This window comes from Vicugna pacos, chromosome 23, assembly GCF_048564905.1.
Source record: "Vicugna pacos chromosome 23, VicPac4, whole genome shotgun sequence".
Lineage (NCBI taxonomy): Eukaryota > Metazoa > Chordata > Mammalia > Artiodactyla > Camelidae > Vicugna > Vicugna pacos.
The window spans coordinates 18,125,123-18,152,156 of NC_133009.1; the positions used below are offsets into that span (position 1 = coordinate 18,125,123).

The following is a 27,034-nucleotide window of genomic DNA, read 5'->3' on the forward strand; positions in this document are numbered from 1 at the left end:
AATAAAATTAATATACTTTGCCTCCCAGAGTTGCCTTAAGGACAGAGAAATCTGTAATTATAACTACACCATAAATCAGAGCCTATCCATTTGTCTGGATTCAAACTCCTATTCAAGAGAATGAAGACATGCAGAAACTTCATGGCTTTCTGTAAACGTGTACGCATATACATATATGTAATTAATCACAATGATTTCTGAAGGGAGTATTAAATATAATTTCTGATTTTAACACTATAATTCACTAACATAAATGATACTTTTACTACGGAAATTTACTCATTTCTCAACATTTTGAAAATGCCTATAAATTAAACTGACCCTGAGACTTGAAAACAATTTTGGTAAAAGCTAAGGAATGAGTGCAAAGAGGTTTTAGAAAAAAATAGACATATAGCAAGGCAATCAGAAATATGGCAAACAAATCTCTACTTTTTAATAAAGGCATTTCATTAAATGCTAAATTTTTTTATTCTGCTACTCTAGAATATAATGTATAAAAGGAAATTCATACATTAAAAAAACTTGTTAGATTAAGTTTCCTGTTTTTTGATTTGGAAACTATGGCAACCACATCTTTAACTGAAAATTCCTTGGAGAAAAGATAAAACCAGTAACAAAGTTTTAATAAATTGAAGAAGATATGAAAACATAAGCAGGTATTATGGAACTAAGGTAGTTAGTGTAGAGGTAATTTAGAGAGGATGGCATCAATGGCTGATACATTTCATGAGTGGTACATGACAGCAGAATGAGAACCAAGTGCTAAATGTCAGGTGACAATATGTAAGTTGATCCATATTAGAATTTAATTTTAACAGTCTGGGTTTCGAGGTTAGAAAATCACTATACTTGGGAGAAAAGAATAAAAGAAAAACTTCTTTTCCAAATGAAATTCATAAACTTTCTGTCTATTTTTATAGGTCTGTCTAGAATTCAGTAATAGTGAAGTTTCTAATAATAACTTTAAAAGAAAAACAATCAAAACAATAAAATGTATTTTAAAGACTAAAATGGAACATTTTTAGGTTTTTTTCTCCTAAAACTGAGGGCAAAATGAGAGAAAACAAGTTGGACATAGCAGGGACATGAAAATACAATTAATAAGTCTTCAAATAATTAAAAGTGATCTTTACTAGTGGAAAACATATCATACATGGTGTGTTATACAGCAAAGCTCAAGTTACCTCTGGACAAAACTCAGCTTGTGTAACAGCAGAGAGTAGAGCTGAGAAGTGAAATGATGACTATTGGTGAAACAGGGACTGGGAAAAGGAGACCAAGACCTCTGACCTGTTGTTTTTCGAAGAATTCCTCTCAATAACTTTGCTTTCTCAATCTCTGATTCCAAACTATAGCAGCTACACATTTTATCTGAAGAAAAATCCCTATAATCTGCTAGCTATTGCAGAGGAAACTTCAAGTTAAAATGTTTTTAACTTTCCCCCCTACCTATTTCACAGAATTTTAGAATATAATGACATTACACATTAGACAGTCTAAATTCTTCAATTTACAGATAAGAAACGGGCCCAGAAAGGTCTTGCTTTGCTTAAATCAAAATTTAAGCCAAGTCTACTGACTCCCAGAGTGCAAAACTCATTCCAAGTGCTTTACAATTAAATAAATCTTTTTACCTTTTTTTTTAAAATTCGAAGTTAGACTAATTTTTAAAAAAGATATCCTCAATCTCTCACAGAATAATCAGTTTTGCAATTTCTACCAGTGATGAAAAAAATTTTTCCTTTTTCTTGATTTTATTATGCTTAGGTAAAATCATTTACCTAAATGTAATTTTATATAATTAAGCTTATTTGATTTATTGGTACTAATAAGGCATTTCGGATAAACCATTAAGTTGAAATTTTGTTTTGAAGCTATTTGAAACGCCAGTCTCAAAGAGGCATCTTGGGTTGATGAAGTGCTGAATAGCATATATAATAAACTGAGAAAAAGTTCCAAGATGGGCTTACAGAGTTTTGTAGTTAACCTGAAAATTATTTTAGTTACATTCATTATAAAACTCCTTTGAGTTACAAAATTATGCAACACTCCCTCTTGTGGAAGTAATAAACTACTGTATTCACTATGAAAATGTACTATTCATAATGTCTAGATAATTTTAAAAGGGAAAAAGAGTTATTAGGATCATTTATAACTGCTCTGATTTCTTTTACTGTTAACCAAAATTTTGTTGACATTAAAACACATTCATGTCTACAAATGTAACAAGTACGTTTCAGAAAACAAACATTGCATCTTCATACTTGTATCAGAATAGTTTTGTGGGAAATTAAGCTGCAAACATGTTGTACATGTATATTTATGAGCATGCAGCAGTAAGATCACTTAGGGGAAAAAACATCTGACAGTTTTCTGGACTGGTCTTTGATCTGGAAGAAGAAACAACTCAAACTACTCAAACATTTAATTCCTGCCATCTACAAATTTTGAGGATTAGAATAAAAATGGGAAAGCAAACAGTCTAAAAATATTTGAAGAATGTTAACATGATTTAAAAAAATTTTTTAGAATGTATACTTAAGCCATAATGAAAATCAACTGCTTTATTTTGATAATTCAGGGTACTTAATTTTAAACATATTTTATGAAAATAAATCTGGGTATTTTAATATAACTTCATATTGAAGGATCACTGAAGAAATTTTGAGCGGGGAACTAAACTCCTGAAAGCAAGTTGTGTCAGAATTAAAGAGGCATAAAAGAACCCTTACTCTAAATTTTTCTAAATCAGATTTCCACCCTTCTATTTTTATCATGTATATTTCTTTGAAAAAAATTTCAACATAGCCTAAAGTACAGAATTTGAAGCACTGCAGAATTATTTTTACATATGACAATTTGGACAATATCACAGGCTCTAAGTTCAGGTATTTCTAAGATGTTTTACAGTGTGCATAGCAACACTGACCCTCAGTACAGTTTCACATTCTTTTAAATCTTATTTCAAAAGCTAAGAATTTTTATTTTCTTTTTCCAGTCAAGAAATTATAACTATATTGAGTAGAATTGTCATAATGTCACTTCAATTAGGAAAATCAAAAAAGTATTTTTTTTTTAATACTACCTACCCCATGTAACCATTTTAGTATGTTACCACTGACAGAAAGATCCTGGTCACCGTCTTAGATAGGATAGAAAAAAGTAAATGGGCATCTTAAGAGAATCTGAATGTATAATCCTGAATCACAATGTGGCTTTAGGCTCAATAAGGTGAAATACAGAACAGGAACGTGGTGAAACATCAGAATTACAAAGAGTATAGTGAACAACACCAAAATCTTTATATCATATATTGGCCTTGCATGTACTCCTGATAATAATCCAGTAGAGTCTAGCTGCCCTCTGGAAGCCTGCACACACTACCTACTTGTGTACAGGCTACTTCTCACAGTTAGACTAGTTGTGGTAAAAAAAAAAAAAAAAAAAACAGGCTGGGAATTAAAAGCGTTGGATTCTCATCCTATCCGTGCCGTCATCTATGTGACCAGAGCAGGTTATTTCATCTCTTGGCCTTAGTTCCCCAAACTGAATAACCCTTCTATTAAATTCTGTGACTTAATTATTTAATATACTGCTATTTAGTATGAAGAAAGCTAAAATCACATACCTTAATTTGCCCTAGGAAATTTCATTAAGCAATTCAAGGTACTTTTTGGACATAGAAATCTACATGTCTATTAAATTCTATATTCAAAGAAGCAGAAAACAAAATGCATCTGTAAAGAGAAGTATATATATGTATACGTATACTTATATATAGCATCTTACAGCTGTTTCTTAGACTTGCTGAAATATCGTATTTGGTTTCCATCTCAAATAAGGCCCTCGTGTCAAACATTGAGGAACAAAAACGAGATCACTCATGTATTAAGAGCTAGACAGCTAATACAGAAGGAGGAGTTACCAAGAGTGCCATGCTACATGGTAACACACAACTTACGTTAAGACAAGAGAACACAAACGTTTTTATGTACTTAAATAGACATGAGGTGAGAAAACAAGCAATGTGGCAGAAGAAATTTGATCAGAGTACACATCACAGAATGCAGCACAAAGGAAATGTGAGCGGAAGAGGCAGAGCCATAAGGAACAATAGGTAACACTGGGTAGACTTAAATCAAAAGACAGTAGTTTTAAAATACTTGGCGACAAGTCCCTGAACTGTCAAACAAAGCTTGAAGTATAGAAAGGAGGAGGACAGGAGTAATATGGAAAATGTCACATATTCTTTCGGAATCATGACTGTATGTTATCGATCCTCAGCCTCCATCCATTCCTACCACAGATGTGATCATCATCACTATACCCACAGACCAGGAGAGAGATGGAAATGTGAATGGAGTGGAGAAAAGCAGCAGTGAAGAGGAACAAACAGTGAAAAAAATAACATGTGCCAAGTACCACTAATTTTGGGTCCTGTGGGCTATACTGTGATAGAAGTAAGAATTTAAAAAAGATGGCATACCAACTTCCCCTTCACTCTTCACTCAAGACTACGGGCTCACTTAGATGACTGACAAAAATGAATCTTTGAGTCTTTTAACAGCTAGTTTCCCCTCGCCTGGCCTTTGCAGCCACACCCACATATGAGGCTGATTATGAAGTAATGAGATCATGTTTACAGGATAGGCACAAACATCTGTCTTAGTACTCTTTGGTCACACGTGTTTTCTCACTGGCTACTGTTCTGAATATGCAGTATATAAACAGGCAAATATGCCAGCAACAGTTAACTCTGGTGGGGAGAAAGCAGCTTTTGTAATTATTACAATCCATGACAGCTAATTACTCTACTTAAATGATATTACAGCACCTTATGAGATAATGCTCATAACCAGTTAAATGTCTATAGCTCAGTTTCACCCAGATGTGCTTAGTGACTCTCACGAATCCATCTTCTTCCACTGAAATAAATTAAGGATTAGTTTTCACCTGCCCCAACCATAAACAGATTTAACTTAAAAAAATACAAGACATTTCAATTTAAGTAGGAAAAAGGATAAAAATCGATTATTTCATTTAGTTCTGAAAGGATTAATGAAGGATATACTGCTTTTCTTCACGCTCATAAGAACTTTCCATTCTGTGAGGATATTTTAAAGTTAAATACGTTTTTAGAAGCACAGTATTAATTCCTATTATTTAAGCCAGATAATAATTCCTAATCTAATTTTGACACACAAATCCAGATACCTCATCAACTAGAAAATCAAAATTTCCAAATTGGTTCAATATATTTGTAATTTTGAAATCACTATTTTGCTCCAGGACCTTACTTAGAAGTGCGTATAACTTCGGAATTTTCCATTTACTAAGATAAATCAATTTTTTAGGGGACAAAAACCCCCTCTATAGCATAACTTTTCTGTTGAATATTTGAGAATTAACACATACTTAAATTTTTAAAAAAGGAGTTAATTCCAAAACATAAAAGAAATATGCTAATATTATTAGAGGTCTGGATCCAATTTACCTGAAGACGAGCCATGCGCTGAGGTCATACTTTTGACCTTGGAGTCTGATAGTCGAGAGATACTGTTAGCTCTAATTCTAGGAGAAAATTTATCTGAAGGTAATAATCTGGCTCCACTTCTAATGATGGCTTCTGTGTTCCGTGAAGAGGCACTACTTCTAGAGATTGTTGCTTCAGAGTCACTGCGAGCTGATAATGAGCCAAGCCTTGTTCTGCGAGGCTGAGCCAACAAGTCAATCCTAGAGATGTTACGTCTTCCTGTGGGAGGTTTTGATGTTGAACTCGTTGTGGACACTTCAGAAGCGACAGACGCTTTGTCAGCATCAGCAAGTTCACTGTCTGAAGCTTCACCAAGTCGGGCTCTGCGTAAGAGGGAAGTCCTGGTGGGTCGTGGCCTTGGAAGAGTGGTTGATTTACTGGATGAACCAAGTGCTCCAGGAGAAGTCTTGGATTTAGTTACTTTACTTCCTTCCAGTTTGGAATGTGCATGTTCGTCGGTTGAGGTAAGTGGAGTCCTTCCATGAGACTTACAAGAGTAAGTTTCCTGATCAGATGACATAACATCAGAGATGGCTGAGTGGGGTACACTAGAGGTTTGGTCATCATCCGTTAGATCCACGGAAGGCTGCCTCATCCTCCCACTGGACTGCACAAATTTACGACCCTCTGCCCTAGAACCTACGTCTGTGGAACGACTTTTTGTTTTCTTTTCAATTTTCTCCCTAGCACCGGAAGATGATGACTTCGTGACATCTTTGGAAGGAGAACCTGTGGAACACCTATCTTTATAAAGACTAGTGAAACTCTTTCGCTTTTGGGTTGACTTTCTTTCTGTCTCTCCAGTAACCAGACTGATTGTACTAGCTGTGTCCACGTCAGATTCTGGGGAAATAGAGTTGTCTCTGTTATAACTGGGAGTATCCGGGCCTTCATCAGCTTTATTATCCTCACGCAGTTTAGCTTCTAGAAAAGCCATTACTGCTTCTGTGTCTTTTAGAATTAGGGTTGTGTCCATACTAGAATCAGTATCCACAGAGTCGCTTCTTTCTCGTAATCTGCTGGCAGTGGTTAATGCCAAAGAAGGGGGTGTAGACGAAGTCTGTTTGTTTATATGGGGGATGAGTTCGATGGGGATGTTGGGGCTAGGTTTTTCTATGGTGAAGCTTCCTTGCCGCACTAATGACTTGGAGGATTCCTTCTTGTCTCCTCCCTTTGAAGTCTGACTTTTCAGAATTTCCTCAGCTTTTCTTCGCTTGCCCTCATGTTGAACTACTCTTTCTCCTTTACTTGCAGAATGTCCTGGAATTTTTTCTTGAGGCTGTGACTCTTGTTTAAAAGATTCCTCCCTACATCTATCCATCTGACCTGAAACATTTTTGGAAGAAGATACTTTAGTCGGCGTCCACGGTGTCTGCTCCTTTTGTTCTTGTTGCTGGATTTTAGTTAACGCCTGCTTCACCAGAGAAGCTTCCTTATCAGTTTCACTTTTCTCCTTTCCAGAGTAAGAGCTGCCCAAGTGAAGCAGGGCTTTATTATCTCCACCAGTTTTGAGAGCCTCACCGTTTCCTGCCCTGCTCATTTTACTCAGGGCTCTGTCAGCATCTTGTTTATCTTTTTGGTATATCTGTGCAGGTGCTTCTTTCTCCTGAAGTTCTGTGTCTTGTTTCTCTCCTATCTCTGACCTCTGTGGCAGAGCCTTTGCCCTGGAGCTCTCAAGAGACTTCTCTTCGTTGGGAAGCTGGGGAAGGGTTCGCCTCCTTCTCTCTCCCTGACTCACCAAGGAAGGGGCGGGGCCAGTGCTTCTCACTGAAATGCCAGATTCACTGATACCTGCATCTATAAAATAAAACCACAAAGAAAAAACTAGTTGGGACAAAAAGTAAAAATAAAAAGAATATCATATTTCCTTAGATTTGGAAGTATAAGTTAAGAAATGGCTTAAGTATAAAGTAAAACTTGGAATAAATAAGCCAACACTGTGGCAGAGTAGTTTAAAAAGAAAATAACAATGCCAAAATGCACATATAGGTAGGTTACTAATAGGTGAGTCAAGAAAGCAAACTGTATGAGATGAAGGTTAGGGTCATCTGATCTTAAAGCTACATCAGTTGCTCTATTTTTCTTTTAATGTATTTTATGGTAGAGAAGTTCAGTGTTCATTCTTGCTTTTGTGACTTATCCCATCTGTGAAGTTTTGCTCAAAAAGAAATGGACTCTACCTAGTGTATATAGAATTGCACAAATAATGCCTAATAAATAAATTGATTTGCTAGACTTTAAAATAGACAGTAAAGAATAATAATATACCTAGTTTTTAATAAAAGCATTATTACCTACTCAAAGAATGACAAGTTTGGGTTTCCTAAGTAAAAAGGAAAATGCAGAACCTTAAGCAGTTTCTCTAAAAAAAAAACAAAAAACCCAAAGCTACTTAAAAGATTTTTTACAATTATAAGTCTAGAAAAAGGTGACAGGACTTGTCATAATTCTACAAACTGAGAGATTTTTAAATTATGACCTTCTGGTATATTAAGGCCTCATATAGAAATACACAATCACTTTCTCTTTTTCAAACTGAGAAGCCAATGAGAAAATATATAACTTTGATGTTTCCATGTGAGAGAAAGCAAAATCCTTAAGGAGGATTCTCCTGTCACCTATAAATACAATGCATTTTTGAGAAAAGGGATCTTTTTTAGGAAAAAATATAAATTAATGTACAAAGCATTTTAATCTTTTGGGGATAAGTTGGAAAAAATACTAGATATAGCTTCTGTGGGTCTTTTCTTTCCTTTATAATTCTAAAATTTTAGCATTTAAATTTCATAGCAATACTATGGTTATAATGTAGGCAAAAACCTCATAAGTTACTGATATTACTTTAATTTCACAATTAATTATATTATTTTTGTTATGTCTTATCTACTTAGTGCTATTTGAAACACTAAACCATAGTAGCTATTTTATTTTTTTGTATTTTTCTAGCATTTCTCATACTATGCTGGCTCCTAATACATATCTAATGAATATTTAACAAGAACATTTTAGGATATAAGTAGGTTTATCAGCTTATCTAAGTAAGTTCACTTAGAACATGGTGAAACAGGAATGGGACAATGAAGGACATGTGGTCTATTAATTTTTACAACAAGGGTAGAATTTTCCTTTCCACAGTTAATAATAATTTTATAATAGATTCTTTTGTAAATTTACCCATCCTCTCTGATTTCTTTGTTTCCCAAACAGTAATCAGTTTATGTGAACCAATCAGCAAATTACTCTCTTTTCAAAGATTTTTGGTAATACTAAAAGCTACTTCTAGTTTTCAGGATAAATTATATAGCTTTTTTAGTACACTGCTGTGTACCTTGCTCAAATACTTGCTGACTAATGTTTACAATACTCCTAAATCAGATTTCTGGGATGCCACAAGTCAAAGACAAAGTAAATTTCTATTTCCATTTCCAATGACAAAACAATTACGAATACAGATAAAAAGCTACATACAAATTCTCCTTGAGATTTTAATTAAGAACGTAATTAACTGAATCTACTAATAAATTCGAAAGAGGCATATAATTTTGTGTTTTCTTAAGGAAACTTTACATTTTAGTTCACAGACATATAATGAAAAGGTAATAAAAATCACATTACATAGCTTTACAAAAGATATATTAAGTAAATTAAATAGGTATTAAGTAAATTCTTTTTTACTGAATTATAGCAGAAAGTGGCATTTAAATATTTGTTGTATTAATAAATGGGATAGTTTGGAACTGTTAGTCTTTTTACATTTTCATTGATACATGCCTATCTTTGTGTGTATGTATCTATTTATATGTTTCATCTACAGATTATCTCTTCATCTTCAGTTAGGGTGATGTATTTTGTATCTTCAGTTAAGGTTATAATTAGTGAAAATAAAATCATATATATAGTAAGAGCTTGAGAATATATGAATATGTTTATTTAGGTTTAACTTACTTCTCACTATACAGATTTAACTTACAGTATCTTAAAAACTCATGGATAAGTCAATAAAAAAAAAAAAGGAAAGAAGGAAGGAAAGAAAATACCATTCTCTAAAGGAACAGGTACAGACAACTCCACTATCCTTTCTTCTTGATCATGCCTTGTATGATTGGCGGCCAAACTAGCCCATTGTGAAACCCAGCGTTTGTTTCCAGATGAAGATGTGCCCTCCTAAAGGAGAAACATAAGGGAATGAAATGACATAGTCTGGTCAAGTCTGATTCTCATGTTCAGAGAATTCTAGTTAATCATTAAATTACATTTAATCTATTATACAAAACATTTAAACCTCCCATTGCTATATTACCATTTATTAAATTTCCTCATATATAATATGAAGATTTTCTAGGTGCCCCTTTAACTACAACATTGCTACTGTGAATGTAGAAGAATTCTCTCTACTTAAATACTAACAATGGTACTAAAACAAACTCTTAGAGCTTAAAATGTATTGCTGCTAAATAAACTCAGGTGTACTGTTAAAGCTTTGTGGCTACCACAGTAAAGTTAGCTCTACTCCATTTCACAGAACAGAGAGTCTAAAGACCTATTCCTAAGTTGTTTTCCAGCCCTCTAAATGTTTCTATGAATCAGATTGGTTCCAGACTCTCAAGGAATATTAAATCTGCCAGGTCATGTCTTCAGGGATTTCAAAAACAACTCCAAAGCTTTAGGCGTCTTTCTACAACACTAATATTTCCAGAAGCTAGAAATCATTCAACCTTTAAGAATTTTTGTGTAACCAGAGTGAACCTAGACCTGCCTCTGTCTAGATCTGTCCTTAAGGCAAGTGCTTAGTCAAGTGAGAAATAGAATTTAATTCATGATATGGTTCCACAGATTTATGGATGCATACTGGTAATTCTTAAGACCAGCTCCATAAGGCATTTAATATAGAAGATCTAGAGAGTATAAAAAAAAATGTTTCCTCACTAAAAATCTAAGCCAAGGCTTAGTACTGAACCTGTAATGACAACAAAGGAATGGAAAGCTATGATGAAATTTCATTCTGAATTATTCAAAAAATTTATTAAAATGACAGGCTAGACACTGATACATATTTCATACAGGCTACATACCACATGATTTCAAGAATAATAGGTTCAAAGAGTAAGTTGTATACATAGTAACATACATACAGTGAAGCCTGCTGAATCCTTGAATTCCCTTAAAGATTTCTGGGAGCTGCCCACAGTCCTGAGACTGAAGGAAGTATCGGAGCCATTCACTTCATGCTAGGAATACTCACAATAGGGTGTGTTTCAGTGACACACATTAATGTAGAACCATTCTGTGAAGACTGTTCTAATGGCTTGTTAAGGTGACCCCTTCAAGGGCAGGTACCTACTCGGGCTACATAGAAATTTACTTGGCAGGGGTCGAGGGGACAGAGAAGAGAACAGGGAGTCTTACAAGTTCACAGCCACCAGCACCCTTTCTAGACGAATCAGAATACCAAAACATTGCTTCAAATAAATATCACTTGCTTTTCAATAAGTAAATTAAGCGTCTTGTAAAACAGAAATCAGAATAAACATTCTCTAAGATCAAGGAGGGAAAAAGAACTCTAAAATACAACTTGTTTTGTTCTGACAGTTTTAGGAAATAGCAGACCATAAAGGGACAACATCAATATTAATGGGCAAATTTAAAAGTGTATTTACTTGTTTAGGAAAAATATTTTACTTACATTTCACACAAATATAACACTTCTTATGTTGTTTTATTTATACCTTAAGATTATTTTTATGTTTATATCTATTTACTATTTATATATTTTAAATTAACGTATTTCGTGAAAGTATAGAATAAAAAGTAAGAGAATGAGTTAAGAAATCAATGCTTCTTAAGATTCAAATTCTGGCTCCACAGGAACTAGTCTTAAGACCTTGACCAAGTTAATTTCTACATACTTCAGTTTCATTATCTGTAAAATAGTACACTGAAAGCTTCCACTGAATGTTAGCTCTTACTAGTTGAAGAAATTATAATTAATTAATACTTCTTAGTTATACACATTTTTTACATTTCCTTCTGACATTTTATCAGTGTAGAATGATAAAGTGAAATTCTAGTATCATTTCCAATAAGGGAATAAACATCTGTTGTATGCATAAATCTCAGACAGTTTACTATGCTGGGTGCTTTATGTGTGCTTCATTATACTCCCTGTAAATAGATTTTCTCAAAATTACCATTCTACAGATGAGAAAACTGAAGATATGAGACAGGAAGTGACTGACTCAAAGGCACTCTTAGATACGGAATTTCTGGGATTTACACTCAGGTCTTAGAAGCTCTACTGTACCATACTGACTTCATGGCTATTGGAACCAAGCCACCTTTAATTAATTTCACATTTTTCTAGTTACATACTGGGCTGTACTATTAGGGCACTTATTTGAGTTTATAAGTTGTATCTATAAGGTATAACCTTGCACATGTTTCCTGGCATGGTAGATCTTCCCGTTCTAAATACATGACCTCCTAGAAAGCAGAAGCAGTGTATTTTTCCTATTTTATCTCATAATGCCAATTAGAGCAGTGAGCATACAGCTCATTAATCACTCACTGAAATTTAACATTTTCCCTCACTGACAAAAGAATATTAATTCAGAAGTATTTTACAAGAGGACATATCAATTGCTTAAGGTAATATATAGTTGACCCTTGAACAAAGGTGGGAGGTGGGGGGAATAGAGGTGCCAATCCACTGTGCAGTCAAAAAATCCATGTATAACTTTACAGTCGGCCCTCTGTACCCATGGTTTCACATCCTTGGGAGTCAACGAACCTTGGATTGTGTACTCCTGTAGTACGTTATCTGTGTATGAAATGGAGTTGCGCAGTTCAAACCCGTGTTGTTCAAGGGTTGGTTGTAATTACAAATGATAAAAATTAATACTTTGTGCATGTTAAAAAAATATGAGGAAGAGACATATACCTCTGAGCTGTGAAATCCAGGCGTACTCAGTGGTTTTCTTCCTTCCATGACGACTGCAGCAGAACTGAGAGCCCAGTCTTTCACCAGGTCTTTTTCATTGATAATAGGCCTGTTATAATCCTGATTGTCATCTACTCCAAATACCTAAGAGGAGAAAATTATTTTATAAATGAAAAGTCTGAGCACCAGATTAATGTGACTCTTATTAGTAACTTCAGAGGTAAATAACAGTATTTTAAATTAATTCCAATAGCTATTTTCAAAAATGAGGGAAACTTGTTTAATGACAGGGTAACATCCAATAGGACTAATAGCTAAAGAAGAAAACAGGGCAGTGACAGCTTATGTAAATGCAACTATCCTTTTTTGATATTTAGCAAATGCGCTATTTGATAATAAATAAGAGATATTCAGGATTTATGTCTCTTAGGCAAGTGGTGTTGGGAAAGCTGGGCAGTCGCATGGTAAATCAGTGAGGTTAGAACACTCCCTCAAACCCATGAACAAAAACAAACTCAAAATGGCTTAAAGACTAAAACATGACACAGGACACCATAAATCTCCCAGAAGAGTGAATAGGCAAAAGCTTCTCTGACATCAATTGTAGCAATTTTTTTCCTAGGTCAGCCTACCAAGGCAATAGGAATAACAGCAAAAATAAACAAATGGGACCTGATTATACTTAGAAGCTTTTGCACAGTAAAGGAACCCATACATAAACAAAGTGAAACGACAATCTACAAACTGGGAGAAAATATTTGCAAATGATGTGACTGACAAGGACTTAACTTCCGGAATATACAAACTGCTCACACAACTCAATAACAAAAAACAGCCCAATCCAAAAATGGGCAGAAGACTTAGACAGACATTTCTCCAATGAAGACATACAGATGGCCAACAGGCACATGAAAAGATGCTCAATATCATTATTAAAGAAATGCAAACCAGAACTACAATTAGGTATCACCTCACACTGGTCAGAATGGCCATCATAAAAAAGTCTACAAATGATAAATGCAGGAGAGGGTGTGGAGAAAAGGGAACCCTCGTATGCTGTGGGTGAGAATGTAATTTGGTGCAGCCATTATGGAGAACAGTATGGAGATTCCTTAAAAAACTAAAAATAAAGTTACTATGTGATCCAGCAATCCTACTCCTGGGCATATATCCGAAGAAAACTGTAATTTGAAAAGATACATGCACCCCAATATTCATAGCAGCACTATTTACAATAGCCAAGACATGGAAGCAACCTAAATGTCCACTGACAGATGACTGGATAAAGAAGATGTGGTGTATGTATCTACAATGGAATACTACTCAGCCATAAAAAAGAATGAAATCATGCCATTTGCAGCAACATGGATGGACCTAGAGATTATCATACTAAGTGAAGTAAGTCAGAATAAGACAAATATCATAGGATGTTACTTATATGTAGCATCTAAAAAAGTGACACAAATGAACTTTTTTACAAAACAGAAACAGACTCACAGACATAGAAAACAAACATGGTTACCAAAGGGGAAAGGGGAGTGTGGAGGGATAATTAAGATTTGGGGATTAGCAGATACCAACTATCATATACAAAATAGATAAACAACAGGGTCCTACTATATAACACAGGGAACTATATTCAATAGCTTGCAATAACCCATAGTGAAAAAGAATATAAAAAAGAATTTATATATGTATAACTGAATCACTGTGCTCTACACCAGAAACTAACACAACATTGTAAATCAACTATACTTCAACAAAAAAGATGTTAATAATGTTAAACATTATAATAACGCCAAGACTTAGGAAAGAGTACCAAACCACTTCAGCTTGTTTTCAGCTTGTCTCTTTGCTCTATTATTTTTGAGAAGCATGTTGGAAGCTTAAGGGTATAGCTTGTTTTATATTTTTCCTTCCCTAACAAACATTTTACATTTACATGTATGAGTTACATTTATAAAATTTTCTAAGGTACCAAATAACAGATTTTATTGTATGATCTTTGAATAGAATATAACATAACTCTCACACTTAATTTTCCTAAAAATCACTTCAAGGCCTCTGAACTGCTGATTCCTGGGTCTACGCACACAGATCAGCGTTTTCAATATGGAGGATGTCTACGGTTAACACTTCTGAAATATTCTAAACACAGAGATCATCAATCAATCATGTGCCCTTAAGACCAGGACCTGAGTCTTTTTCATTTATTGGCACATAATAGGCCCTGATATTGTTAAACAGACTGGAAAAAGGATATAACTAAATAAACTTTACTGTTTTATTCTTAAGTCTACTATGTTCCTAATGCTTATTATTTCTAGGTATTAGCTGTGGCTCTAATTATTACAATGAAGAATAATCATGTGACTTTGAATTAGCACTAATTTAGAACATAACCAAAGAGCCTTCATTTTCTACAAAAAAGAAAAAAACCCTTAGGTTAAACTATTTTCCAGAAAACTTTTTAATAATATAGTACACTTATCTGATAAATCCTAAAGTCCACATTTAGTAAAGTAGATATCAGATTTTCAAATTCACTAAACTTGGAAATGTTACCACTAGATGGCATTAGTTAACATTTAATTCAAATATAACTGTAGTTTGTAAGAATTGTAATTTAATATTCAGTTGAGCCACCACATTATTTTTGTTTTAAGAGCAAACTGCATATTATTAACTTTAAATTAAATATGAATTTTGGGGTTGTTTGGGGGGGAGGTGATCAGGCCTTTATTTATTTATTTTAATGCAGGTACTGAGGATTGAATTATGAGCATGCTAAGTAAGTGCTCTACCACTAAGCTATACCCTCCTCCCTCAAATATGAATTTTCGTAATACAAGGAAGCACAGTGTACTCAAGGGAAAAAATAACCTGCTTCATTTTGCCAAGCTTAAGAATTAGTTAAACAAGAAGAGCACTAAAACATACTAAGTATACTTTTCTATGTGCCTTGCCTTCAACTCCACTTGTAAAGAAAGAAATTAGACCTAAGTTATTTGAGACTATCTTAAAAGTAAAATTTTAAAATTATATCTAACTCAAGTCACTGAACTCCAGGTTTATTGAAGTTTATTTCTTTCTTTGTATAATTATTAGGAAAAAATTCTAACTCAAGTTTGGTAGTAAAAGATTAAAAAAAAAAGCGTATGTGATTACTTGCATGTTGTATCTCTCTGGCATGTTAATTTAACCTTCTGTTAATTTCTGATTTGATGATATTTAATTCTAATCCATACTCAAAATGGACTGCCAGAACTTGTCCCTCAAACATCTAAGCACGAGTGGTTTCAAATAAGATATATGAAATCTCTCCAAATCACTTCTGATGCTATTTTGAAATAACAAAAGACCCACACTCAGAGAACTGATGCTTATAGGGAAGGGGACTGGAGTTGTACAGAACTACTGAGTACTCAGATGACTTTCTACAGATTCCTTTTACAGCTTTAGAGATAGCTATCCATGTATCTGTCAGAGAAGTAACTATTTTCCAAACAAGTGATAGGGCCTGAAGTACTGCTGTATGGGTAAAGGAGCCTTCAAAGTCCATGCCTGTATTTTTGATCGTGTTTTGAAATCTTAATGGCAGTAATGACTAGCTCAGCCTGAAATCCAAACCGTCACTTTCGTGTCTAGGTACAAAAAATCCACAACTTTCAGGTAATAACAAAGAAGACAGAGACAGCCGGGCTATCTGTGTACTTTAAAGCTACAATAATTTTCACATCTAAAAAAGTATGTATTTGTAGATACTAGCTACTATATAAAATAAACAATGAGGTCCTACTATATAGCACAGGGAATTATATTCAACACCTTGTAATGGCCTACAATGAAAAAGAATATGAAAAGAAATATATGTATGTATAAATGAATCACTATGCTGTACACCAGAAATTAGCACATTATAAATCGACTATACTTCAATAAAAATGTTGTGAAGTACATATAACTTGACATACAATACTTAAACAGAACATGAGCGCTCCTCAATGCAGAGACCAAGTTTGCTAGATTTTCTCATCTTTTCTTTCTAGACTTTGTCCCTAGGTGATTCCACCCATATCTAACATAATGTATTTGTAATCAACTTTCAAATTTAAAATTTAGACCAAATTGCTAGAAAAAAAGAGTTCAGAATGGGGATGGGAGAGACATTTTATATTCAATCATGGTATACATTAAACACATGTACAGGCATGCTCATAGAACATAATTTGCAATCACCAAAAGGTAGAAACAACTCAAATGTCCATCAATGGATGAATGGATAAATAAAATGCTGCATATCCACATAAGGGTATATTATTCAGTCATAAAAAGGAATGACGTACTGATGCATGCAACAGCATGGATGAACCTTTAAAAGATTAATTCTAAGTGAAGCAGCCAGTCACAAAAGGCCACATATTATGATTTCATTTATATGAAATGACCAGAATAAGCAAATCTATAGATGCAGAAAGTGGATTAGTGGTTGGTTGCCAGGGAGCTGCGGGAGGGGAGAATCAGAAGTGACTGCTTAACAGGTATGGGACTTCTTGTTAGGGTGATGAAAATGTCCAGGAATTAGACTGTGCTGATGGTCGCACAATGCTTTAAATGGCTAAAATGGGGACTGTTAGATGAATTTTACCTTAGTTTTTTAAAAAAAAGTCACCATTCCAGCCTTGGCTTCTTCCTTTTCACATTTTCTGGGTAAAACATGGTCTCAAATCATTGTCCCTTCCCAGGATCTGTCCTATATTCTCGATCCCTCCCATTCCTTATGAGTCTTATGGTCACAATCTCTTCCATCACTGATTAGCATTCTTTTCCTATTAGTTCCTCCTTTTGTATATTCAAATTACACTCTGGTCTAACCTAATGCTTCTATAGTTAAAATGTCCACTTTCTCTCTCTCCTCTTTATGGCTTATTTCATTGTCATGCATTCTTTTCTTTCATCCCTAAAATCTGGCCACTCATCAAGGACCATCTTAACCCCTTCTTTGCCAAGGAGATTTTTAAGCACTAAATAGTTAGGTGGGTACTGCTGGAAACTCTAAAGATACTTCTAGTTTTCTATTAATCAAGGCAATTCCCCTATAACTTATACATTGCTTCTGACACAACCTATATTCTCACGCAGTTTTCATATTTCTTATTACAAAGATAAGCTTATAAAACATACAAGGTTTTAAACTATACATTTTAACAAGTTATTTTGGAATCAAAATATAAACTAGTTTCAGCATGTAAAATATAGAAAAACTGTGGAGGACTAGCTGGATTTACTCAATTGATAATAAATTCACTGAAATAAATTAACTAATCTATAAGTAACTACATACAAATGTTGATAAAAATGAAAAAGCATGTCACAAAATCTTCCTTCTCATTCATTCATTCATGTAAAAGATATTTATCGGGTGGCTGCTACATGCCAGGCACTGTTCTAGGCACAAGAAATACAGAAGTGATCAAGATAAGTAAGATCATTCTAGAAAGGACAGAGAGAAAATAAATAGCTAGCGGTAAGTTCTATAAAGAAAATAAAATGTGGTAATAAGAGGGGAATGCTGGGGTATTTTAGATAGGGTGCTCAGAGAGTGTCTCTGAAAGTGAATTGTGAGAAGGAGATATGCCTGCAAAAACAAAACAAAACAAAACCAAAAAACCACACAAAGAAGAGCTCATTAGCCTAGGGCACAATAAGTGGAAAACCCCTCAAGAGCAGAAAAATAAGTAAGATTTCATACACTAATAGAGAAAGGAAAAGAGGGGGCAGCACAAACCTATTAAATGTTAAGCTCTTGACTGAAAAAAGGTGAGGGTTACCCTAGGAAGCTCTGGAAATGAACACAGCAGGATAGGGTTTCCTATACCTATGAAGGACATGGGAGTTCTAAGAAGGTGAGAGGAGCATCCATCGGAGTGACCAAAAGTGAATCCTCCTGATAGAAAAATTTTTTAAAAAATTGCTCAGTGAAGAGATGGCAAAAAAAGATCAGTATAAGAGGAACAAAAATCAAGCTGTCAGAATTTACCGTTAAGAACCACTATTTGCTTTAGCCCATTAACTCAGATTATTTCTGGATTGACAGAAAGTTGAAAAATTGTAAGCCAAAATCCAAATGCAACCTCTGTTATCAAGGTCTTCTCTCACCACTCAAGGCTCTTATTTGATCTTTTATGTTTTAGTTCCCATACATCTGATTTGATGTTTCAGTGGACTTAGAACATGCTGCCTTCCTCTGTGTTCTATCTGGCACTGTCTATTTATATTTTGACTCTGGTTTATCATAGTTCCCTGGCTCTGACTTGGACCTAATCTCAAATCTGGCTGTGAACAGCAGAGTTTGGAATATCTCTATTCCAAACTGCTTACACCTTGATCCAAGGCCTCAGCACTGACTTGCTTTGGGCTGACTGACTGCTCGAGATGCTCCTCATTCCGCGCTTCATTCCCACAAAATCAGCACTGATAGACACAAGGCCCCATGAAAGGAGAGAATATGCTAATAAGAGGTAACTGGAGAATCAAAATTCAGGACAGAAGTATCTGGAAGAACTGGTCTATGATGACATGAAATTTATGGAGAGAAGAAACACTTTTTTCCCAAGACAGAGCCTCAAGCCCTCTATAATGATCATTTTCTTTGTTTGTTTTAATATTTAGCTTTCTGTTTTCACTACAAGTCTTTGTCACTTAGCTTGAAAGGCTAGGAAGTAGCCCTGACAACACCCTCCTCTTCCCTCAGCAGTGCTTGGGTGAAGGAGTGGGGAAAAGAAACCGGTGCTATGATGGGTTCTCTAGGTGTCACAGGGAAGTCTAAGGAAGGAAGTCTAGGGGAAATTAACATTGCTATGGGAGATAATTACCTTTAATCCAGGTAGTTAACAGCACTTTCTTATTATAGCGCATCTCCATGTAAGCTTAGATGTAAAACTTAAGAGGTCTTTATAAATAACAGACATTTGTGTTAATGCTATAAAAGGGAAATTCTGGGACAAAGCATAAAATAAGTTTATCTACTGACAAACACACAGCACAAAAATACAAACCAAAATGCTGTAATCCCATAATTTAGGGTTTAGGGGAGGGGATATCGCAGTACGTTTTAACTATAACCAGCACAGAAAAAGATAATGGCGTTTTAATATAGTCATCTTTTTAGAGATCCTGTTTAAACAGGGTGCAACTTCTCCTGAGTTAAGATGCAAATATATGTTCTGCCTATCTCCTCTAGACCCAGGAAGACAATATATTTTTGGGAAAAACTGAAAAGGCATTCTAGGGCTTAACACACCTAACATCATTGCATCATGTGATAATGCTGCTTACTCCTTTTTGACTCTGTTTTTGTTTCCAAGACGCTATTTTCTTTTGGCTTTTCTTCTCTGTTTGATCCTCTTCTGTTCACTCTTATTCCTTTGTCCACCCATGTTGGTGTTGCTAAGAATTTCATACTTTGTCTCCTCTCATGCTATACATTCTTTCCAGGTGATCTCGTCTATTATCTTGCATTCAGCTACTCTCTTAATTCCAAAATCTGTATTCCAGCCTAGATCTCTTATCTAAGATCCAGACATTTATATCCAACTGACTACTGGACATGTCAGCAGCTTTTTAACTGCCTTCTCTGCTTCCAGCCTTTCCAATTTTCAATCCATTCTTCACATTTATGAGAGTTATTTGATCCTGTCTGCTATACTTAAACATTTCAGCATTAAAAAATCTAAAGTCCTTAGTAATTTATAAGGGGCCTGCAACATCTAGTTCCATCTCACCTCTCTAAAAGTGACTGTGGTCGTCTGAACAAGACTTTCACTTCCTGTGCTTTTAAACAGGTTGGTCCATATTTTCAGAAAACCCTACTTGACCATGCCTGTTATGAGATTAATTCCACATTTCAAAATGAGCTCAGTTAGCAATTAAATTCCGTGTTTATTGAGGATATTTTATATGCTGGGCATTAGGTTCCTACAGTCATAGAGTTTATATTCTTGTGTGTGTGTGTGTGTGTGTGTGTGTGTTATGGGGGAGACGGGAGGCAAATAAATAAATAGGAAACTATCAAATGGTGATATTTGTGTGACTCTTGTTTTTGCCTAGTTACGGCCTTAGCTTTGTTTTCTCGCTTATACAAACTAAAAATGAATTATCCACTCAGTCACATTCTGATATTACTCCTTTAAATGAATCTTGCTTTAAAATCTTGGTCTTCCCTATCCATAATGTGACCATATAATCTGTCACTGAAACTGGGACTCTTTTTGAAAATGAAAAAAAGATGCTTATGATGATTACAGACAGCAAGTACGCCCCAGGCTTTGTGGTGCTCCTCTCTGCCCGCAGTTTACTGAAGAGGCTCACCTGCAATAAAGACTCCTTTCCAGGCTTTCCGCAGTTCTGGCCCCTACACTCTAACTTCCACCTGAGCTCAGATCTGCCCATTTCAATACTGAGGAACTTGCCAGCATTTATCAATACCTAGTGTAAAGATCCATCTGTGGCAACTCCTAATAAGGGTAATAACATAGCTAACTAACATTTATGGACCTTTCATTATAAGACAGGCATTGTAATAAACCTTTTGTGTATTTTATTTAATTCTGTTCATAACCTAGTGAAATTTCCTCCATTTTATTGAAAAAATAAACACAGGCTTAAAGAGGTTAGTTTACTCAAGGGCATAGATCTAGTACATGCAAAGTTTGTACTTAAGCTCAGACCTATCTTCCTGCATGTGTTGATGTTCTTAAATACTGTAACATAATCTCTCACTGTAAGATAGTCTTTTAATAGAGAAAACATCAAAAACTATGAATGAAATATACATAAATCAAAGGTATAATAGGATAAAATGCATGTTAATCTGAATTTTAAAACTTCTTAGCATTTTTTTTCAAAACCTATCCTTCTATTTTCTATTTGACAGTATTTTAAATAGCAGTATACTTGTTCTCAATAATCAGAGGAAAAATTATAAACTTGAAAGTAATCTGAAAGAAATGTCATTATTGATTCCCAATGATGAAAATAATTCTAAATCACCAAGAGTCATTTTCTATTGCTAACACTGTGTCTTTAAATTTCCTTTAATATAATCAGAAAAATCACTTAATCTGTTTCTTAATTGCTTTATTTCTCTAACAATTATAACCTTGCTCACATAACATCTATTTCCTAAACTAATGGGTCTTGAAAAGTTTGGAGTTGTACACCCCAACAGTAAAAAATTTTGAGCATATGCTCCTCAGTAAATGTATGTTTAGAAATTATATACATATACCAAGCAATAGACTGCATACACTATAGAACACACTCCTAAATGGAAATGAAAACCATGAAATCCAAAGTAAATATAAATCCTAATAATTTTACTCCTTGAAAGACCCTGAAAGACTACACTGTGAACTCATCATCTGAACCAGTGCATCTCAAATGTTACTGGGCAACATGCATTTTGCTTTTAAAGCGGATTCTGGTTCTGTATGTTTAAGATGGGCCTGAGATTCTGTATTTCTAACAAGTTCACATGCTTAAATAACAAGAACTAAACAAGAGATTAATGTTTAGCAAAATTTATGTTGCAGTTTCCCAGGGGATAAAACATACAGCCAATTCGAAAGTCTACCTTCTATTACTGGGAGCCAGATTGAGAAAAACTACTTTTTACACCATACAACAATCATCATATACATTAACCAATAACATCAAAGAACAAATCTGAAATGTAAATAATCATCATGACTAGGTATACACTTGGGCTAAACTCAAGAGTATCATAAACACGCTGATTTTGTTTTCATATACTTCTTTTCTGTCACCACAGACAGTGGTGAATAAAAATTAAGAGAAGAAAATAAGGACAAAGAACAAAACTGAGTAAAACATACGTATTTTCATGTGCTTCCAAAATGAAATTAGTAGGCAGGAACCTTTGTTTAACTATTATCAGCTAACGTTTATGTTTATATTAACAGAGTCATAGCAATCTGGGTTGGTTTGATTTTTAGTTTTAAATAAATGCAAAGTGAAAATGGCCAAAGTATAGCATTTTAAAAGTCTATCCTAAAATTATATAACTTTATAAGGTCCAAATAGCTTATATGTACAGGACTTTATGCTATGAACTCAGGTATATTCAGAATATACGCAGAATAAAATCAGATTGCATTTTGGTCTTATTGTTAGTCTTGCAGTTCCCTAGCAAAATCCTGAAGTTTCAACACCACTGACTACATGAGAAAACTTTGTCTCTCTCCAATAATTTCCAACAGTCAAATATACCACGAGAAAACTAGTATCATACCCAAATTTCAATTATTTACCTTGTCAATCATTTTTCTTGCTTCCACTTCCTCACTGTTGGGATTCTCTAACTCAATGGTATAAGTACCCTTGTCACTTTGGTCATCATCATTATCCTTTTCAGAAGCAGCAGAAGTAGCTTGATTTTTTAACATTTTATCCATCTCCTGGCTTGGTCTGTGCCCAAGACTCCCTGAACTTCTTAATAATGCAGTTTGTAGGAAGGGGATTGACACCGATGGCTCCTCTGATTTCTGTTTTAACAACTTCCCATGTGGAACACCATGCCCCCCTCTGTGGTGCGCAGAGCTAGTCTGTAAAGACAAAGAAACCACTTTGGCATCTGCTGTTGGAGATTTTGTCTTTGTTTTTTCAAGTTTTGTATGTGATGCTGAATAAGTAGTTTCCTGACACAAGATGCCCGTACTCTGAGTAAAAGAATATGACCTTCTTTTTCTGGGATTGTCTTCATCAAAGAATGCAATCATAAAAGCAGTTTGACTTACAACAGCTTGGTCTTGATGCTTTTCAGGAGCCTGGGCCTTCTGTAGCTTTTTCTGTTCTGAATGGTGGCGCCTTAAGTGTTCCTCAAGAGTTGCACGTTTGCTACAGCGCCTGTGAGCCCCTGCGTTTTCTGAGTCGCTTTGTGTACCATCATCATGTTTATTTCCTGGACACAAAAAAGAAACCGCATAATAGAAAAGGAAAAAAATCCCATGTAGAAAATTAGAAGCGTATACAAAAGTGCTATTTGTTTTGTTCCCCTCCCCCTTTTCAATCCAAAGTCATATGTTCTTTTCAGTAACAGGCTCTGCAAACTTCCCTGAACTGCAGTGCTTACATTCAAATTTTATCAACCAACAATGACTCCTTTATAAACAACTGAATAGGATTACTTTTCTTTCTGCAAATTTTGACTTTATAATGATTCATCAGTGCTTTAACAGGTAAGCAATGCTATATCATCTGTGATAGTCTGTATTTACAACACTGACCATTAATCCTGCCTTCAAACCTCATACCTTATTTAAGCAATCAAAATTTTGTCTTTCTTACTAGAGAGAGAGAGACAGAAAAAAAGTGTGATTCCCAATGAAATATTTATCATTACACAGGAAAAGGGAATAGAAATGTCACTAAAAAGGTGATGAATCTTAACTTTCAGTGATTGTTCAATACTTCCAAAAGTATAGCATACATTCCCTTTTTAATAAAAAGATGCATACTTGTAGTTTCCACCAATTAATACAAAATTCTTTACAAGCGTTTTTCTAGCTCTGATAATTTTTGAAATTTTGCATGTGTGCTCATTTAACTGGTGGCTTTGAAGAGTTAAATAAAGCATGCTAAGAGGCCTAGCATGGAAAAGTGTAGTTACGAAATCCTACATAAATCAACCTGGACAAATGGCATGGTGCTAAATTTAACAAGATAAAATGTGTCTTCTCCATCAAGCATATAAAGTTAAATTAGAATACTGTACTTGAATTTGTACAGCTCCCAAAAGAGGTTTTTGTTACCTTCATAGTCAGGGATTAAATGTGAAACTTTATAAAAATTACTTGATTTTTCACTGATTTAGAATTTTCATTACCTAAATGATAAGTACATTAGAAAAAATAATCAAATGACAATTATTATAATATTATAGCATGAATTTAATGGAAAGCCAAGAGTTACTCTATGTATGTTTTTAGACTGAATCACAAATGAGAACTTAAATGACAGTTTGAGAAGAAAGCTATAAATGAATCTAGTCAGCCAGGTGTATTCCAATAATTTCAGGACTAAATCTGAGTTTTAAATTTTTCTGGGTTACAAATTTCAATCTGAATACCTGCTGAATAATGTGGTATCAAACAAGATGATGATCAGAATTGAATGACGTTGGGGCTAGGGAGGGAAAAGGACATATGTCCAAGGAAAAGTTTAGTTTTAATACTCATGGGCTTGTCTCTAATGAATGCAGAGGTTACCAACTGGTGCTAGTGACTTAACACAAGAGGACTGGCTATAAAAATGTGATACATAAAGGGCGTGAGAAGACTCAGAAGAGAGTGGAGCACACAGAAAAGTGTGACGTTTTGGGAAGGTAACAGGCAAGCTAAGCAAAGGGAGTGAATAAGACCAAAATGAAGGGGTTCTGGGAGCACTTCTTGCAGAGTGACAGTGATTAATATTATAAACATCAGATACAACAGCAAATCTGAAAATCCTTTTTCAAATTAGAAACTATTTAAAATGTAATCTGAAAAAAAAAACCCAGGTGTTTAATTAATGGAATTCCTGCCTCAGTAATTAAACTAGGAATCGGGTATCACAGAAAGAATGCAAAACCAAAAACCTTACTAGTTCAAGTATAAAACTCACTAAAAACATGACATTGCACAACCAATTTCATGTTACACTGGCTATATTGAAAAGGAACCCAGTTTGCGAGAGCTGTAAATAAATGAACTCACATATTTCCTAAGTAATAAGACCAAGTAGCCCATATCACACACATCTACAATATGAAAACACCACCTTTACAAAATTTAGCTCTTGTACCAACATATAAAATTTGGCACTTATCTGGTGTCAGGTCCTTTTAGTATCCTTTCTTTAAGTTGTAGGTTAAAATTCTGTTTGGATTAGCCATTTTCTTTTTTGAAAAATTATTATTCATTTTGCATTTCTCAGTGTTAACACAAGATAAGACACCTGATCAGAACTCCAATTTCTGTTTTTACTCAACAAAAACAATCACTAGGAACTGGTCTCACTGAGTTTCCTTCTTTTTTATCTATCATTAATCAGGCATAAATATGCTGGAGTTCTTTTAGTATTTTTTAGAATAGGTTAACTGTACCCAGTCAGTAGCTGTGGCCAAAAGAAGCTGCAACTTTCCTGAAGGGTAAAAGCGTATGGGCTTTGTAAACATTATTTTCTTCACTCTCTCAAAGCGCATGCACTCTATGCTTGCAGGAGCAGAGGTATTTTGTTGTGTTTTGTCTACTTTCAAGTTTTTGATTGATCGAAGCAGTTACTGAAAGTCTAATTATTATAAAATTGTTATGATTTGCTATATGTAAATTAATTAATTAATTATAATTATTTATTTATTTACTTTTGTAAATTTATTTAGAGTCTAGGTATATACTCTGGGATGTACTAAATTGTGGAAAATTTTTACCTAATATGTCATTTGTAAATATGTCTGAGGAAATAAAATGGATCTATCTTGGATCAAAAATGAGTTACATTCAAAAAAACATTTTCTTGGATGGTCCATAAAATGGCCTGATGGCAAATCCAAAAACAGGGTTCTAAGCAATGGCAACATATTAGGATGTATGCCTACGTCTAAATCAACTTTGAGGGATAATAGTAATTTGATTGTATAATTTCTGATAAGGTTTTAAAATATCTAATCACTAATGTAGATTTAGGTCAGAATCCCAGGGCATAAAGTACAGGGTCTTGTCAATGATAGTGAAGTCATTCATTGTTTATTCAAATTACTGAGCACCTATCACATACTCAAGTCCCAGGTAAAGCATTAGACATATAAGGTAAGTAATATATAATCTCCGACCTCAATGAGTTTTTTTTTTAACTCTAACTTTTTGTATGGTAACAGAATGGTCAGATTAACATACAATCATTCCCTTATATAGCTTGTTAAATAAAATTAAGATAGAGTTAACATAAATCTTTATTCAGTAAATTCTAAATTAAATTTAATTAGCAAAACCAGTGGAAAAAAAATTGATCTGCTGATACCTTGATGTACAGGTATAAAGATTTTACTAACTGTGGCCATGTTATACTAATAAAACATTTATAATAACTATTTCACAAATAAACATTCAATTGTAATTTTCATTAAAAAGTCTTACTAGTGAAAAAATTTTTATTTCAATTAATTCGTAGTATCTCTAAACAAAAAAATTTTGTTTCATAAGCAACCTAAGAACAGGTTGAAATACTGTGCATTATATTACCAAAGCAGAACTTTAAGCCCATTATCCAATGGCTTAAAATTTCTTTCAAAATCAAAATACTGCCATTCTAAAGGAAGCACACAATAGAGAAGAATAGAGTTGACCATATCTTTTCTTTGAGTAAAGAAAATGATGAGAATTGTCTTCTAGGGAGCTCCCTGATGAACTGAATGAATCTTTTACTTCCACAGGAAAAAGAAATATATTTAATGGCTTAAACAGAAATACACAAAATCAGTCTGGTTTTGGCAAGAAAATGAAGGC

General features: G+C 34.3%; 1 protein-coding gene across 11 annotated transcripts in view; it reads right to left on the bottom strand.

Annotated features, from left to right (window-relative positions):
• CEP170 (centrosomal protein 170) overlaps positions 1-27,034 on the bottom strand; it is a 98,498-nt gene that overhangs the window by 22,383 nt on the left and 49,081 nt on the right. For 8 of the 11 annotated variants that reach the window (XM_072948565.1, XM_072948564.1, XM_072948573.1 and 5 more), the window contains 5 exons: positions 23,291-23,454; positions 22,805-23,098; positions 12,474-12,617; positions 9,574-9,700; positions 5,498-7,333 (listed from right to left, as the gene is read on the bottom strand). In XM_072948565.1, coding sequence (XP_072804666.1) covers positions 5,498-7,333; positions 9,574-9,700; positions 12,474-12,617; positions 22,805-23,098; positions 23,291-23,454 — 2,565 coding nt within the window. The remainder of the gene's footprint in view (positions 1-5,497; positions 7,334-9,573; positions 9,701-12,473; positions 12,618-22,804; positions 23,099-23,290; positions 23,455-27,034) is intronic. The other 3 variants (XM_072948571.1, XM_072948570.1, XM_072948569.1) reach the window with 1 other exon arrangement.